The sequence below is a fragment of the Gopherus flavomarginatus genome, chromosome 1, assembly GCF_025201925.1.
Source record: "Gopherus flavomarginatus isolate rGopFla2 chromosome 1, rGopFla2.mat.asm, whole genome shotgun sequence".
NCBI classification, from domain to species: Eukaryota; Metazoa; Chordata; order Testudines; family Testudinidae; genus Gopherus; species Gopherus flavomarginatus.
In genome coordinates, this window is record NC_066617.1 from 153472794 (window position 1) to 153491383 (window position 18590).

General features: G+C 51.8%; 1 protein-coding gene across 1 annotated transcript; it reads right to left on the minus strand.

Annotated features, from left to right (window-relative positions):
* Positions 1 to 10590: 10590 nt before the first annotated feature.
* On the minus strand, positions 10591 to 18131 carry TPI1 (triosephosphate isomerase 1). The gene is made up of 7 exons (XM_050967734.1): positions 17886 to 18131; positions 13000 to 13123; positions 12811 to 12895; positions 12564 to 12696; positions 12142 to 12227; positions 11929 to 12016; positions 10591 to 11216 (listed from the first exon to the last, which is right to left on the minus strand). The coding sequence occupies exons 1-7, from the start codon at positions 17995 to 17997 to the stop codon at positions 11098 to 11100; spliced, it is 747 nt and encodes a 248-aa protein (XP_050823691.1). The 5' UTR covers positions 17998 to 18131; the 3' UTR covers positions 10591 to 11097.
* Positions 18132 to 18590: the final 459 nt, after the last annotated feature.

Below are 18590 nucleotides of genomic sequence, written 5' to 3' on the forward strand. Positions count from 1 at the left end.
ATGCTGAGGTTACTGGAGGATCAAACTGATATGCTCCTGTCTTATGAAAGGAGACTGAAAGAGCTTGGCTTGTTTAGCCTAACCAAAAGAAGGCTGAGGGGGGATATGATTGCTCCTTATAAATATATCAGAGGGATAAATATCAGGGAGGGAGAGGAATTATTTAAGCTTAGTACCAATGTAGACACAAGAACAAATGGATATAAACTGGACCCCAGGAAATTTAGACTTGAAATTAGATGAAGGTTTCTAACCATTAGAGGAGTGAAGTTCTGGAACAGCCTTCCAAGGAGAGTAGTGGGGGCAAAAGACATATCTGGCTTCAAGAGTAAGCTTGATAAGTGTATGGAGGGGATAGCCTAATTTTGGCAATTAATTGATCTTTGATTATTAGCTGGTAAATAGGCCCAATGGTCTGTGATGGGATGTTAGATGGGGTGGGATCTGAGTTATTACAGAGAATTCTTTCCTGGGTGCTGGCTGGTGAGTCTTGCCCACATGCTCAGCGTTTAACTGATCGCCATAGTTGAGGTCGGGAAAGAATTTTCCTCCAGGGCAGACTGGCAGAGGCCCTGGAGGTTTTTTGCCTTCCTCTGCAGCATGGGGCATCGGTCACTTGCTGGAGGATTTTCTGCCCCTTGAGGTCTTTAAGCCACAATTTGAGGACTTCAATAACTCAGACATAGGTTAGGGGTTTGTTACAGGAGTGGGTGGGTGAGATTCTGTGGCCTGCATTGTGCAGGAGGTCAGACTAGATGACTGTAATGATCCCTTCTGACCTTGAGTCTATGAGTATGGTTGAGCTGCAGGAAAGGCAGCAGGAGCACAGACTGCCACTGCATCCCGTGTAACCGACTGCCCTCCTGTCCAAGTTCCATATCCTCTTCACCCAGATGCCCAAGAATGTGTGTGTGGTGGCCTTTGGGCACCCAACCACTCCACCCCACAGGACTGCCCAAGCAACAGAAGGCGGGCATTCAATAAGTTTTGAAGTGCAGTGTGGCCTTGTCATTCCCTCCTCCACTCCTCCCCCACTTCGCCTGGGCTACCTTGGAAGTTATCCCCCTATTTGTGCGATGAATTAATAAAGAATGCATGAATTTGAAACAACAATGACTTTATTGTCTCTGCAAGCAGTGATCGAAGAGGGGAGGTCTCAATTGGCTTACAGGGAAGTAGAGTGAACCAAGGGGGCGGGTTTTTCATCAAGGAGGAACGAACAGAACTTTCACACCGTGGCCTGGCCAGTCATGCAACTGGTTTTCAAAGCTTCTCTGATGCTCAGTGCACCCTGCTGTCCTCTTCTAACTTCCCTGGTGTCTGGCTGCACGTAATCAGCAGCCAGGTGATTTGCCTCAACCTCCCATCCCAGCATAAACGTCTAAAAGACTAAATGGCCATGGAACACTGATTCTGGGCCCGGAAAACAAGCACAGACTGGTGGGACCGCATAATGTTCCAGGTCTGCGATGATTCCCAGTGGCTGCGAAACTTTCACATGCATAAGGGCACTTTCATGGAACTTTGTGACTTGCTTTCCCCTGCCCTGAAATGCAAGAATACCAATATAAGAGCAGTCCTCACAGTTGAGAAGCGAGTGGCGATGGCCCTCTGGAAGCTTGCAACGCCAGACAGCTACCGGTCAGTCGGGAATCAATCTGGAGTGGGCAAATCTACTGTGGGGGCTGCTGTGATCCAAGTAGCCAATGCAATCACTGAGCTGCTGCTATCAAGGGTAGTGACTCTGGGACATGTGCAGGTCGTATTGGATGGCTTTGCTGCAATGGGATTCCCTAACTATGGTGGGGCGATAGACAGAACACATATCCTTATCTTGGGACTGGACCACCTTGGCAGCCAGTATGTAAACTGCAAGGGGTACTTCTCAATGGTGCTGCAAGCACTGGTGGATCACAAGGGACGTTTCACCAACATCAACGTGGGTTGGCCGAGAAAGGTACATGACATGTGCATCTTCAGGAATGCTGGTCTGTCTGAACAGCTGCAGCAAAGGACTTACTTTCCAGACCAGAAAATAACCGTGGGGGATGTTGAAATGCCTATAGTTATCCTTGGGGACCGAGCCTACCCCTTAATGCCATGGCTCATGAAGCCATACACAGGCAGCCTGGACAATAGTCAGGAGCTGTTCAGCTATATGCTGAGCAAGTGCAGAATGGTGGTAGAATGTGCATTTGGACGTTTAAAAGCTCGCTGGCACAGTTTACTGACTAACTTAGATGTCAGCGAAATCAATATTCCCATCGTTATTACTGCTTGATGTGTGCTCCACAATATCTGTAAGAGTAAGGGGGAGACGTTTATGGCGGGGTGGGAGGTTGAGGCAAATCGCCTGGCCACTGATTACGTGCAGTCAGACACCAGGTCGATTAGAAGAGCACAGCAGAGTGCGCTCCACATCAGAAAAGCTTTGAAAACCAGTTTCATGACTGGCCAGGCTATGGTGTGACAGTTCTGTTTGTTTCTCCTTGATGAAAACTGGGAGAGGGCAGGGAGGGAGGTTGAGGCAAATTGCCTGGCCGCTGATTACATGCAGCCAGACACCAAGATGATTAGAAGAGCACAGCAGTACGTGGTGTGTATCAGAGAAGCTTTGAAAACCAGTTTCATGACTGGTCAGGGGGCTACAGTGTGAAAGTTCTGTTTGTTTCTCCTTGATAAAAACCTGCCCCCTTGGTTCACTCCACTTCCCTGTAAATAAACCGTCCTCCCCTCCCCGCTTTGATCACCGCTTGCAGAGGTTGCAAATTGCCCCTCTTGCCCCCCTCCCGGTGGCCCTGGGTTATTCAGTTATTCCAGACCACGTGCCACTGGCCTGGTGTTGTAATGGAGGATGGAATAACACTTGCAGAGGCAATAAAGTCATTGCTGTTTAATGTTCATGTATTCTTTATTACTTTGTCACACAAATAGGGAGATAACTGTCAAGGTATCCTGGGAGGGGTGGGGGAAAAGGGAAGCAACGGGTGGGGTGGTGGAGGAGGGAAGGACAAGGCCACACTGCACTTCAAAACTTATTGAATTCCAGCCTTCCGTTGTTTGGGCAGTCCTCTGGAGTGGAGTGGTTGGGTGGCCGGAGTGGCCCCCCCCACATTCTTGGGTGTCTGGGTGAGGACAGTATGGAACTTGGGGAGAAGAGCAGTTGGTCACACAGGGGTTGCAGCGGCAGTCTATGTTCCTCCTGCTGCCTTTCCTGCTTAACAATACGCCGGAGAATATGAGTTTGATCCTAGAGTAGCCTTGAGCATTGCTTCATGCCTACTTTCATCATGCTAACGCCACATCTCCTCTCGCTGGTCCCTCCTGTCCTCGCGTTCATTTTGTGCTTTCCTGCACTCTGACATTGTCTGCCTCCAGGCATTTTGCTGGGCTCTTTCAGTGCAGGAGGACTGCATGAGTTCAGAGAACATGTCATCGTGAGTGCATTTTTTTTCACCTTCTAATCTTCGCTAGCCTCTGGGACGGAGATGATAGGGGGAGCGTTGAAACATTTGCAGCTGCGGGAGGAAAAAAAGGGAGAGTAGTATTTAAAAAGACACATTTTAGAGAACAATGGGTAGACTCTTCCACGGTGAACCAAACTGTTACGATTACATAGCACATGTGCTTTTGGTACAAGGTCGCATTTTGACTCTTATATGGATGCCCTGCCAGTTTGATGTGAGAGATCACACACACAGGGCCAGCGGGCAACAGAATTTGGCTTGCAGGCAGCCGTGATAAGCCATAGTCTTTTGCTTCTTTAACCTTCATAACATGTGGGAATGGTTTCAAGCAGCAGTGCTTTCATGTCCCATAGCAAACACCAGTTGGGGTGGCCATTTAAAATGACTTGGCCATTTAAAAGGAGAGGCTGTGGTTTTTGAGTTAATGCGAAGCACAATCCCAACTAAAGTCCTCCACCCCACCCTATTCTCTGGGATGATCACTTCACTCCTCCCCCCACCGTGTGGCTAACATTGGGGATGATTTCTGTTCAGCCACAGGCAAACAGCCCAGCAGGAACAGTCACCTCTGAATGTCCCCTTAATAAAATTCCCCTATTTCAATCAGGTGACCATGAATGATATCTCTCCTGAGGATAACACAGAGAGAGAAAAAAATGGATGTTGCTTGAATGCCAGCAAACACCTGGACCATACGCTGCCATGCTTGGTTATTCCAGGGCTACCCAGAGGATTCAGGAGGCCTGGGGTCTTCAGTGGCAGGGGGCCCCTGCTGCCGAATTGCTGCCAAAGACCCGGCACTTCAGTGGCGGGTCCCAGGCGGAAGGATCCCCCGCCGCTGAATTGCCACCAAAGACCTGCCCCGGGACCCGCCGCCAAAGTGCTGGAAAGACCCCTTGCCGCGGGTCTTCAGGGCACTTTGGCGGCGAGTCCCGGAGCAGAAAGGACCCCCTGCCGCCGAATTGCCAATGACGACCCGGAGTGGAAGAAGCTCCAGGGGCCCAGACCCCACAAGGGTTTTCCAGGGCCCCTGAGCGAGTGAAGGACCCTGCTCCAGGGGCCCCAAAAAACTCTTGTGGGGCCCCTGTGGGGCCTGGGGCAAATTGCCCCTCTTGCCCCCCCCCCCCGGTGGCCCTGGGTTATTCAATTATTCCAGACCACGTGCCACTGGCCTGGTGTTGTAATGGAGGACGGAATAAGGCTGTCTTCCCTGGAAACCTTTTGCAAAGGCTTTGGGAGTACATCCAAGAGAGATTCACTGAGATTTCCCTGGAGGATTTCTGCTCCATCCCCATACACGTTAACAGACTTTTCCAGTATCTGTACTGGCTGCAAATGCATCCCAAGTTTTCAGGGCAAATTAATCATTAAACACGCTTGCTTTTAAACCATGTACAATATTTACAAAGGTACGCTCACCAGAGGTGCCTTCGCTACCTTCAAGGTACATTAGCCTGCCTTGGGTGGGTTGGGAGGATACTGGCTCAAGGGTGATAAACAGTTCCTGACTATTGGGGAAAACGTTTTCTCCGTTTCCTTGCTGTGCGCTAACTTCAACATCCTACTCTTCCTCATTCCCTAAATCTGCATCCCTGTTGCATGAGAGTCCATTGACAGAGTTAAAGCACAGGGGTGGGGTAGTTGTAGGGACACCCCCCTAGAACTGCATGCAGCTCATCATGGAAGCGGCATGTCTGGGGCTCTGCCCCGGAGCGGCCGTTTGCCTCTCTGGTTTTTTGATAGGCTTGCTTCAGCTCCTTAAGTTTCACTTGGCACTGCTGCGGGTCCCTGTTATAGCCTCTGTGCTTCATGCCCTTGTAGATTTTTTCAAATATTCAGGCATTTCATCTTTTGGAACGGAGTTCGGATAGCACGGATTCGTCTCCCCATACAGCGATCAGATCCAGTACCTCCCGTTCGGTTCATACTGGAGCTCTTTTGAGCTTCTGGGACTCCATGGTCACCTGTGCTGATGAGCTCTGCATCGTCACTTGTGCTGATCAGCTAGCCACGCTGGGCAAACAGGAAATGAAATTCAAAGGTTTGCAGGGCTTTTCCTGTCTACCTGGTCAGTGCATCTGAGTTGAGAGTGCTGTCTAGAGTGGTCACAATGGAGCACTCTGGGATAGCGCCCAGAGGTCAATACCGTTGAATTGCATCCACACTACTCCAAATTTAACCCAGCAAGGTCGATTTCAGCGCTAATCCCCTCATCGGGTAGGAGTACAGAAATCGATTTTAAGAGCCCTTTAAGTCAACAGAAATGACTGTGTCATATGGATGGGTGCAGGGTAAAATCAATCTAACATTGCTTAATTTAACCTAAACTCGTAGTGTAGACCAAGCCTCTGTTTAATGCAGTGTTATTCCCTGTGAAGCCCAGAGCTCCATTGCTTCTGGAATCGCGTTTTTGGATTGAATTGGAGCTTTACACTGAGATGCGTGTTCAGGCCCTACGCATCCATGTGAAAAGAAAGGCAAAAGGCACAAAACCTCCTAGGTAGACATCACAAACAGGTCTCAGTTACTGCCTCATTGTTGGCTCATGACCAAGGGGAAGCTGAAGAACTGTATGCAGGGAGCCCAGCACTGGGTCACAAGTGGGTATAAATCAGACACTACCTGCTTTGTGGCAGAGGGGGATGGGTATAGAATATATGAAATTTGCTTTGTCTGCTTATTGGCCAGCTGAGGGCGCTCCAAGACAGGCAATCTTCAGCCAGTTTAGGTCCAGACTGGAGAGCCCATAAAATGGGGAGTGAATCTGAAGATTCAGTCTGTGTATGTACAGCATTCCCAGCCCCTAGTGAGTGGGCTGGGGAATGGGACATATGTCTCCGACATGGCAGCACAAGTTCCTTACCCCGAGGTGGGAGATCCAGCTTCTTGGGAGTAAGAGACCAGGACAGGGAATGGAACCTGGATGTCCTGCACAGCAAAGCAGAATACCAGCTTCAGAGAGTGCTGGATCAAACCACTGCAGCACGCCCAGCCCTCAGCTAGCAAGAGCCTGGGACAAGGAATGGAACTGCGGTTTCTTGAATGTTTCTGGTTATAAATACCCTCTTTCAAAAAGGGAAGGGGGACATCTTGTGGAATCATGTCAAAACCTTAAAGATTTAAGTAGACACCCCTTGTGGAAATGCAGGTGGCAGCGAGAAGAGAATCAGAAGAGGGTGAAGGCACGTACAGAGGTTTCACATCAAGCCTGACCCACAGAACTGCCTCCTATTCCAGGCCTGGCCTTCCTGGCCTTCCTCCCAGCTCTGCTAAAGCCCCCAGCCCTGCCCTGCAGCTCCAGATGCAGCTAGTGACTCCTCTTAACATAATGGTGCCGTGCCTTCCAAATTCAGAGACAAGTCCAAGCCTTTCACTGAAGGCTTGTCTACACTACGGGTTATAGCGGTATAACTTATGTCACTCAACTAAGTGCCGGTGTAGACAGCACTATGTTGGTGGGAAAGCTTCTCCTGCTGACATAGCTACCACCTCTCACGGATGTGGTTTTATTATGCCAAGAGGAGCTTTAGCCCATTGGCATAGAGCATCTTCAGCAGACTTGCTGCAGCAGCACAACTGCATCAGTGCAGCTGTGCTGCTGTAGTACGTCTAGTGCAGACTAGCCGTGAGGAAAAGGCTGGTATGCTAAGGATCAACACTTTCCTCTCCCTTCCTTTGGTACTAGATCCTGCCCCTGCTCCAGCTAGAATTGGTTGCATCACAAACAGTGAGGGAAGGATGGAGAAAGGGAACAAAGCAGTTGCCTCTCTCGCCCAACTGAGGACACAGCAGTCAGCCCCCAACTACAGCTGACCCAGGACAAGGGGAGGCCTAGCAGGGTAACACCCATGGACCAGATGAGGAGCTCCTGCTTTACTCTACAGCACGTCTTAGAGAAAACGTCTCGGAGTTCACCTGCAGGTGCACTGCCTCCTGTTTCTCTCCCCAGGCCCGAGTAAAGTGCACAAACATGGCCTAAGATGTTAGAGCACAGAGCAAGTCCCTTCTGCCCATCATAGTGTGGGTGCTGAAAGGTCTTAAACACTAGGTGTGCACTTCTGCTTGTTTTCTAGGATTTCCCTGGACTCTTCCTCATCTTCACCTTAGATAGCACCACTCAGTTGAAGGGAACTGGGCCAGCTGGGCCTAAATATTGGTGGAGGTAAGAGGAACCCTACATTTGACTCAGGGTCCAGTGCAGGTAGAGCTGGGTCAGATGGTAGTTGGTGGGGAAAGCCCCCCGCTCACTCTGAGAGACTGGAATCAGACCCATCTCTTGGGTAGGGTGAATTGGGGCAACCGCTCTGGGCTTTGCACTTTGGGGGGCTCTGTACTTTGACATCATGGTGTCAGATGCAACACTTCGCACACACCCGGTGGAGTGTGTGTGCGTTGCTCAGGGGAGTTGGGGATCCCAGGGGCCATCCGTGGGGGGGATCATGGCAGTGGTTCTTGGGTTCACCCCACAGCACTGGGGGCAGCAGCGATTGTTCCTGCATGGGCCCTATGGCCAGTTGTCTGGGAGATTGCAGGGGGGCAGGGGCGAGAGGGATGTGGTGGGTGGGATCAGAGACAGGAGGTGGCGCCAGAGGAGCCGGGGTTGAGTGCATGGGTGGAGGAAGCACAGCTGGGACCTCCCAGCTACATCTCACAGGGGTCAGTGCTGCCTTCCTGGGGTTCCCAGCCCAGTCTGCAGGGTCACGGGAAGGCCCCAGCTCAGGGAGCCTGTGAGAGGCCCCTTCATGGCTGCTTATTTCTGTGTGAGGCAGGGGGTTGGTCCAGCCCACCGGGCCCTGGCCCATGAGCTCCCCGCAGGGGTGCAGATCGGCTTGGGAACTGGCCCCCACCTAGAGGGTCCATGCACAGCTCAGTCCTGGAGCAGGGGTGCCTTACAGTGAATTTTTTTAAAAATTATATTAACTTCATTATAATTATACATCAGAACTACAATATAATGACATTATAATTGTACAGCTGGGCACTATCAATATTTAACCTGCAGCTGCCCTTGAAGTTCACTGTAACCAGATTTAACCTGTATAAAAAATGTTAGGGGGCCCATAGAGGCTGATTTCTCCCAGGCCCCCCACCCCTCTAGGGATGGCCCTGACTGAAATTAAGGCTCCCACAGAAAACTAGGACACAGGGCAAACACAGCTGGAAGCCCAATATTTGTGCTGAAAACACTAAAGTGAACAAAAAGCATTGGGCCCCAAATGCCTGCCTGTAGCCCAGAGCATGAATGGGGTACAGGAAAGACAAGGCTACAGTGGGGTACTGCATGCTTGGGAGATCTGGTGGGCCCAGGAGCTGAGGACTTACCCTGATAAAAGGGGCCACTGCTGAAGGCCTCCTGGCTAACTCGTATGTGGCCCTGCTGGCTAGCAATGGAATGTTATGGAGCTAAGAGGCCAGCTGCCCCCATTACCCAGCCAAGGGGTCCAAGCAGAGGTAGGGGTGCTGTCCAGGGAGGCAGGTACACCGAGCTATGTCACAGACAGGACCCATCTAGAAGCAGACTTTCAGGGGTTGTGAAAAGGTGTAGTGATAATCATGATGGCCCATTTCAGACAGATGACAAGAGGTGTGATTATCACAAGATTTTTTTCTCCTGCTGATAATTGCTCATCTTAATTAGCCCTTAGAATTGATTATGTCTACTTCCACCTTTTCATGTTCTCTGTATGCATACACATCTCCTTACTACATGTTCCATTCTATGCATCCGATGAAGTGGGCTGTAGCCCATGGAAGTTTATGCTCAAAAAAATTTGTTAGTCTCTAAGGTGCCACAAGTACTCCTGTTCTTTTTGCAGATACAGACTAAAACAGCTGCTACTCTCACCCCTGGAGAAGTAAATGAGGGCATACAGGTAGAGTTAGTGAGAAGGGATAGTGCTTGTGAACTGAGATGGAGACAGTGAACCTGAATCTGCCTCCATTTCTCCCCCAGTAGAGCCCTGCTCAGTCTCCCACCCTCAACTTCCTCTGCCCTGCCTATGAAGCAACACCAGCTGCAAAAGTGAGCTGGGGTGCAGGACATACCATACCAACAGTGCCACTACAAGGGCTTCCCAAAGGGGGCAGGTCCCTGAGGCCAGCTCCATCTCCTGAGACAGTTCCACCACCACCACCACCTCCCCTAGTTCTGAGTTTGACAAGGGGTGCTGCTTTCTCTTGGCAAACCCCCACTCCAAGCCAGCAGCTAGACTAACAGCTGTCAGATGGATGGGGGAAGGATATGACAAGGAGGGTTTAGCCTAGTTTATAGTTGGTGGTGGAAGGGTGGGGAGAACCACAGGTCCCTCCCATACTGCCCCCACCCTTGGCCTCACTCTGCCAGTTTAAGCAATTAGAGCACACTGGAAAGTCAGTGGGGTTGAAGTGGTTACTGCCATGCCAGGGAGGGCAAGTGAACTGTGTCTCACATTAGATAGGAAAGTGGATAAGGCCCTCAGCCCACAAATGTCAATACTAGCTTCTGCAGCACATTACAAGTGTTGCAGGAGTAGGCAGATATTGGCCACAGCTGCTCTCTCTCCATGGCAAGGCAGTGGAACCAGTCCGGATCAGGGCAGTGCTGGGCCAGTCAGTAAGAGATAATTACATTGCCATCCATCCTTACAAGTCAGACCCCAGTGAGATGAATAGGAGCAATTCATATGCCAGCTCTATTGTTTCTGGCTTATTGCCAGCTGGAGTGGACATTACTGAGGCTGCCAGCCATCACAACATGAAATGACGTGTTCCTTCCCAGCCAGGAGACACAGACTAGGTTCTTTCAGAAGTGAGCTTACATGCTGGAAAATGCTGCAGAAAATCCTGCAGTGATGATGCACACAGGGGCTGGACTCAGAGACAGGTGCCTGAGCTTCTCCAGCAGTTGTGTGTCACCCAGTGGCAGCTCCAGCACTGGACACTTCTCACAGCAATCCCTAGCTCACTGCGGAAGGAACGCAAGGGAGTATGTAAGAGCTCAGCACACTGTCCCTACCACGTTCATCCTGCAGGAAGCCCACCCTGAGCTGTGGCCTGCCTGAGGGAGGCACTCCATTTCTGCCACACGCTACTTACTCACCCCCCCCCCCCAACTCCCTTCAGTAATGACTGCACTGGGACACAATCCGCTGCCACATGTTTATTTCTATTCAGTGTTTGTTAAGGGACATGGAAAAGCTACAATGTCTCACAGGGACGTCAGCTGCCAGGAACTCCCTCCCATCTGGTCAAGCCACATGCTGGCTGGAGCAAGAGGTGGCATTCCCTCCTCTCCTCTCCCCAGGCCAAGTGACCTGGGTGGAAGGGAGGGACAGACAGGCCATGGACTCTGATTGGCCTACCAGGCACATGGGCATAGCCAGCCAGACCCACCCACAAGCTCACATTGAGTTCTGCTCACTTATGAGGGTGGGAGGGCAGGCAAGAGGTGGAGACTAACAAAACCCTGCCTCTGGAAAAAGGCTCCGTGCCAATCAGAATCCAGCAGGGTGGCAGTAGTTAGCAGCAGGAACAGTGAATGGGGGAGAGGAGTCATGGGTGAAGGGGCGAGGGGTGACCTTCCTTATAGTTTCTTTATTTCTCCTTCCTTCCCCTCCATGATAGTTTTCCCTTTTGAAATCTATGGATTGGTTCAGTGTTTCGCGTTGATTATGTCCAGGAATTCAGGCTTGAGGGAGGCACCACCAACGAGGAAGCCGTCTATGTCATGCTGGGAGGCCAGTTCCTTGCAGGTGCCACCAGTGACTGAACCTACAAAGATGGGCATGATTCCAAACAAGGGTTAGACACTCATGGTCGACACTGTGGGTGGGATGGGGAAAGGAACTGGTTAGCTATAGGGATGGGGCATAGGTAAAAGCTCTTGTACCCCATCTATAGGCACCAGGCTGAGTGCCTAGTTCACTGCTGCGCCTCCCCAACCAAAAGAGGGGTCCTGCAGATCAGAACAAGAATGGGGGGAGGGAGGGCAGGGATTGGGGAAGGGAAGCATTTTCCTATCATGACAGTTCAATGGAAAGCTGGTTGAGATATTGAAGAGTCCCTCCAAAGAACAGGGGTGGGGCAGTTAATGATATTAGCAGGACTCGGTGTGCATTTATATGTAACAATATCCCCACCAAGCTTGACTGCACTTTTCATCCGTAGATCTCAAGTGCTTTCTAGAGGCAACATGTTTCATTACCCCCATTGTGCACATGGGGAAGCTGAGGCATGGGGTGAAGTGACCTGCCCAAGGTGACCCAACAGGCCAGTGGCAGAGTGAGGAATTGAACCCAGGTCTCCTGAGTCCCAGACCCTCTTTCTACTAGGGCACACTACCTCAAGCAGCACAGTGGCCCCACTGGCTTGGCAGAGAACAAGAGAATAGCTGTACAAGTGAAAGGACAAGAGACAGAAACGAGCAGGGGAAGAGGGAGGAATGACCAATGTTATGCACTCAAAAGGTGACGGGGCTGTTTACCTCCATAGATGATCCGAGTGGACTGAGCAACAGCTTCAGACACATGACTTTTTAGCCACCCCCTCAGCTTCTCATGAATTTCCTGAGCCTGTAATGAAACCAGAGCTGCATTACTGGAACACGAACCCAATTGAGGGAAGAGTGGTTTTCAGTCAGAGACCTCTGAGAGGGGATGAGAGAGATGGACACCTGGCTCCTTAACCCTGTTCGTACCTGCTGGGGAGTTGCAGTTTTACCGGTTCCAATAGCCCAAACTGGCTCATAGGCAAGAACCACCTTGCTCCAGTCCTTCACGTTATCTGGGATGGGGAGAAGGAAGCAAGCGTTATTTGGGAGATGAGACACTGCACCACCTACAGGGGAGGGCAGAGCAGGGAGGCTATCCAGCACATACAGAGCTGTCTGTTGTTGGAGGAGCAGTTGGGTGTTCAGACACATGTGATGCTGTTCACACAGGCTCCCAAACAAGTGCACACAAAGCCAGCTCTGTTGCCCTCCTGTAATAAGTTACCAAGGAAGAATAATATACTTCCCAGGACCTTATGTGTGGGGTCCCTCCAAAGCAGAGGGAAAAGCGACAGAAAAAAAAATATTCTTCCCCTAGGAACCAAAGGGAACACTCCCATCACTCTTACCAGCAATCACTTTGGTCTGTTCAAAAACCACCTTCTCTGTGATGCCAGCTTCTCTCTCATCCAGTTTCTCTCCAATGCAGGCGATGACACCAAGACCCTCAGCCAGGGCATGGGCCACCTTCTGCCCAATCAGCTGGAAGGGGGGAGGGGACGAGTTAGCCAGACACTCACAGGCCCACCCTGGAGCTCAGTCCCCCACCATGGGAATGTTAAAGCTGGTTTCTCCCTAAATCCCAAAGTGGCCCACCTCATCAGACTCCCCAAAAACATGTCTTCGCTCCGAGTGGCCCAGGATCACCCAGGTGGCTCCGATGTCCTTTATCATCGCTGGGCTGGAAGGGGAGAAAAGAGCGAGATTAGGGCCTTGTCCCTGTCCTGGGAAGAGCCCCTAAGGACTCTAGGTTCATTCAGCTCCATCACCCCGTGGTGGGCTCACCTGATCTCTCCTGTGAAAGCTCCCTTTGGCACCTTATAACAGTTCTGTGCTGCAACCGCAATCTTTGCATCAAGCTTCTGACGGGTGAAATCAAGGTAAATGGAGGGGGCTCCGCAAATAACCTCTGGAGGGCAAGAGAGGGCATTAACCTCATGGGGGTGGAGCAGATGTCACACCTGATCCTCTCCCAACTGCTGAATCCTCTCTTCCCCCCACTCCATCCCCGATCCATCCCTCTCCCTCAACTCCACCCCAAGTGCTCTGCCAAGCGGTAGGAACCCTTCCAAAAATAAAATAAAATAAAATAAAAAAATCATCCTACTGAAACTTGGGGACTCACCGACAGAGCAGGGACATTTCCACTCTAGTTTAAGCTTCTCTTAAGGGACCCATGGTGAGTATCATTAGAGGAAACTCAGTTCATTGTTGGTATAGACTAGAGGAGAGGGCACAGCTCTGGGGTTCTACACCATAGCACAAAAGCAGAGCAAGGACCCCATGGAACTTTCAGACTGAGAAATTGGACACAGATTCTGTTCCTGTTGGAGCGAATTTAGATTAGCTGGGAGTAAGAGGGGAGCAGCAAGTTAACTGAGATTGTAACTGGGTAGGGAGCAGGGTAGGCCAATGCAATTCTGTGGACTGCAGACCCAGAGGCCAATTCCACCTCACATGATCTACTCAGCTCTGGGCTCCTCACTCCCAGAGAAAAGCCACAGCAATGCTCAGGGGGCTGCAAAGGTTAAGCCTAAGGCTGTCTCTACACTGCAGACCGTATAGCAGCACAGCTGCGCCACTGTAAGATCTCCTGTGTAGCTGCTCTATTGCTTCTATTGGTGAAAATTGTGTCAGTCAGGAGTGAGGTTTTTTCACACCACTGACTGACAAGTTTTTCCAACAAGAGTGCTAGTTTAGACAAAGTCTTAGGGAAGTAGTCCCCAAACTTTTCAGGGTCATGCCCCGCTCCTTACTCCGTTTGCATCCCTCTGTGCCCCAGAGCCAGGGCTCATGGGGGGGTGGGAGGAATGTGGGCAGGGGTAAGGGAACTGAGGCCACAGCCACAGCTGGGCCATGGTCAGGGGCTGAAAGCAGAGTGCAGCTGGGTGGCACTCCTTCCCCACCATTCATGGGGGCTTACCCAAGCCCTGCTGCCCCCTATCCCCGAACGGTCCTCTGCGACTCCCTAGGGGGGCACGTTCCACAGTCTGGGGACCTTTGCCTTGGGGTAGTTTCAAAGAGCTAAATCTATCAAGCTCATAAAACCCACTACTGGGTTGTGTGTGCACGTGAGAAATGCACGGAGTATCTGAGAAGGCAAGAGACACAGTGAAGAAGGGGATTGTTTAGGAGGAGCCCTGATAGAGACCAGCTAGGGGGACAAGGGACAGTTGCTCAGGAGCTATTCCCCAGCACTGAGGGGTCTGGGAGCCCGGGGGTAATCTCCCCATGAAAAGGGCTTGGAATGCCACTAAGAATTAGGGCCCCAGCATATTGGCCCCTTGGGAATAGATTAGAGGGAACCTTGTTAGGCTGCTTCATCACTTATAATTCTAGGATGTATCCACCATGGTCATGTGACAAGTTACTGAGGGAATCAGCCTGGGAGCTCCCTAGGCATCAACTGAGGGCTTGTCTACACTACAGGGGCTACAGTGCTGCTGTGGCTCCATAGCTTAGATGCTTCCTAAAGTGATGGAAGGGTTTCTCCCATCGCTCTGGTTAACCCACCGCCCTGAGCAGCAGTAGCTATGTCAATAGAAGCATTCTTCTGTTGACCTGCAGCTACACTGGGGGGTTAGGTCCTCATAGGTACAGCTCCCAGTGGTATGACACTGCTGAGCAACCGTAGCTAGGTCAATCTAATTCTAAGAGTAGACCGCAGACACACTCAGTTCTGGGCGTCGTCTGCACCCATCCTAGGCAGCTTGCCTGCCTGCCTGGGGCATGGCCGAGATAAGGAAGGGAGGAGACAAAAGTGATGCTGCCACGTGAAGGAAAAACATGCAGTGATTAGGTGCAAACCAAGGCTGCTGCTTCCATTGAGCGGGTCTGCTCACATCCACTAAATGTACAGGCTTCCAAGCCCCATTTCAGGCAGCTTAATCTCTAAAGCCCTAGGGACCTGGATGCAGTAACCACAACATAAGAGCCTTTATGAACACACTCTAGGGTCCTGCCATTCTATCTGTGCATTGGGACTAGATGAGAGGCCCCCTCCTGAAGGGAGACTTTGCAATCTACCTAGTGGCCTCCATTTGGAAGCACACAGAACATTTTTAAGTCAAGAGGTTTATTTAGTTTGTTCATTTAGCTGGTTAATGATTATGTGGGAAGAATTGTTGCATACTTGGTGTGTGTGTGTTACTGAAGCTTTACCCTCTCTGCAGCAGGGAGCATTGTGACAGCAGAGGGGAGGAAGCCTGCAGCTGCCTAGTCTTGCCTCCCCAGAAGGGGCCACTGTTGTAGCTACTGGTACTCTCCCATGCACATAATAATTATCCCATGACCTGGAGCTAAGCAAGGATGGATGTGTGTGGGAGTGGGGGCACAGAGGGACTGCCACCAGCACCTCTCCTCTCCAAGGCCAACCCCTTGATCTTTAGTAGCCAAGGGAGATCTGGTTTCCAAAACCAAGTACAGTAGCTGGTATTTTTATCCCAGTCACCAATGGATATATTTAGGTCTCAGACTTCTGAGAGACCTTTGACATTTCTTCAGAGCACTTCCCCCAAAATAGCAGTTTCCCCTCCCCCCTGCAGGACCCTCCTAGCCCTTTCTGAGGAGATGGGCAGCAGAAGGTCCAGAGGCAGAGGATATTTCAATGGTGGTGGTGGCCAAAGGACAGCAAGGAGATGATGGTGGAAGACACCAGCTATGCCGCTGCTGGAGGACACAGATACCAACTGAAGCTGCCACAAAGGGAAGTTGGTGAACAGGAGCTCCAGCTGCAGAAGTACAAACTCTGGGGCAAGGAGAGATAACAAGGGCCTGGTCTGCCCAAACAGAAAGTTACACCAGCTAAAATAAAGGTGTGATTTTAAACTGATTTTTAGTTAAATGAGTGTGTCTCTCATGTCAGTTTCAGTTACAATTTAAGGAATCATGTTAAGCCTAGTTTAACTCAACTTGTAGGTTTAAAAACTGGTGAAAAAGAAAGGGCACTGCACAAGTTAAACCAGTGCAACTTGTGTGTTTAGACAAACCCAAGGGGAGACTAAGCCACCAGAAAGGAGCTCAGGGTCCATCTCCTAGTACCTAGGTTCAGAGGTGCCTAGAAGTCATCTCACCCAATGGCCGACTTGGAGGCCTACTACTTGGAACACTCCCAACTAGGAGCTCCAGGGAATGGATAGAGGTGTATTCCTCTGCTGCCTGGCTCAGGTGAGGTGGAAGACCTCAGGTTACCCCACTCCAGGTTCCAGCTGGGAATCTCGGGAGGAAGGATCTCAGGGCCTGTCACCTGCTCAGCCCCCCCAGTTGAGGAGTAGCCATAGTGCACACAAACTTGACCTTTAATACTCACCGGTGGGGAGCAGAGCTGAAACAGAAGCAGCATTGGGGGAGTGATAACCCAGTGGTTTGAGCATTAGCCTGCTAAACCCAAGGTTATGAGTTCAAGGGGGGGGGGGAGGGAGAGCGGCCACTTAGGATCTGGGTCAAAATCAGTACTTGGTCCTGCTAGTGAAGGCAGGGGGCTGGACTTGATGACCCTTTGGGGTCCCTTCCAGTTCTATGAGATACGTATATCTCCATAGATTAAAAAATGGTGACAGAACAAGCAGTGGCGAGCACAAAGGGACAAGTGAAACTTGGGAGACTAGATGGAGGCAGCATGTGGGCGGGGGTCACTTGCCAGGATTACCTGAGTATACCACACTTAGTCACTTCCCTGCCATTGCGGGGGCCTCGGGGCACTGGCACACCGGTCCCTCCTATTCTCTGCACAGGGTATGCAATAGTCCAGTCTTCTGAGCGCTGTAATGTTTTAATCTCATTGTGGCACTAGTGGCCCATGATACTCCGGAGGGCAGAGTAGACCTGATGGGCCCTGACTCAGGGCAGAGGGAAGAGATGAAAGGGCTCTATCAAGGTCCCCACCCCACTGTCTGAGCTCCCCAGACAAACTCTTCTCCCCTTCCTGAGCAGCCTCCCTCCTTCCCTGGTGCCCAGGGAAGCAATCTGCACCCCATGGCCTCCCCCGCGAGCAGCCACCTCTCCCCTCTCCTTCCAGCGAGGCGGGGATCCCAGGCTGCAGCAGCCGCCGCATCCACATGACGCTTCCCCGCTCGGCAAGCGCAGGCAGCAGCAGGAGGAAACGAGTCATTAGGTACGTGCGGGCGGACACAACAGGCGGGGGGGGGGGGGAAATGAGCGGGGAAACGAGACCCGTCGGGAGCTCCCACAGCCCTGCCCTAGGCGTGCGTCGCCTCCTACCCTCCCCCCGCCGCCGGTTACATCTCAGACGGCTCCACATGCGACTCCGCGTCCCTGGGCGGCCTGCAGGGCCACCCACTGCACTGTGGGGCTGCTACAGAACAGCCCCTGGTTACTCTGTCCCCTAGCTCCCCCCACTTTGGTTAGCGGGTTAACTCAGCAGCCGCTTGTCCCCGCTTCTAGAGCCTCAGCACCTCAGAGTCCGGGGTATCGGAGGGGTCGGGCAGGTGGCGGCACGTGGCTGCCGTAATCAAACAGTATGCGCTGGGGGGTGGGGGTCGGGGGGCGCTATGCTCATGGCTGAGCCAGGCTCCCGCACCCTCCCTCATACAGCTACCCACTAGGGCAGCCAATAGCAACGTCTACAGCAGGCACAGACACCGGAACAACCCCATGGGGACACTCTCCTCCCAGCCTACCTCCCGCTCCACACCCTTCCCCCCTCCCCTCACCAGTGTCCGCCGGGATCTTGCCGCTGTTTAGGGTGTGGATCAGCTCGCCTAGGCTCTTCTTATCCCCGTTCATCTTCCAGTTCCCCCCCACGAAGAACTTCCTTGGTGCCATGATGGGGATGGGTGCTGCTCTCTAGCGCGGACCCGAAGGAGACTGAAAGGTCAATGCGTTCGTGCAGGCAGCCCTCAGCTCAAACCTCTTTACAGAGAAGTGCGCCGGAGACACGCCCACATGTGTCTGAACGTTCCACATGCTCCGCCCCTAGAAGCGTCTCCGCGTTGCACTTGCTCCACCTCGTGGAGTGACAACGTTCCTCTAGCTCCACCCCTCTATGTGTCACCGTTCCGTTGGTAGCGGGTCAAAGGGGGGAGGACAAAACGGCAGTCGCGCTACCTTTACCCTCGCACCGACAGGGAGAAAGGGGCAGAGCAAGGCCACAATTGTCACTATCCGCCATGACGCTAGTAGGGCGGGCAAATAAATTCCATAGCTACCTAATTATCTTCAATAGCTGGCACCAGCAAGGGGCACAGCTGTCAAATAGAATTTGCCATGGGGCCACCTGCTATTCCCCAGATGGGCATGGTGAAGGGGCTGAGTAGGAAAGGACAGCCTTCCCCATCCCACCCTTTGTAAAGGAGCCTCCCATGAATTGAGAGAGAGGTGAAGGACAGGAAAGGGGGCTCCTTAACTTCCATCATTAA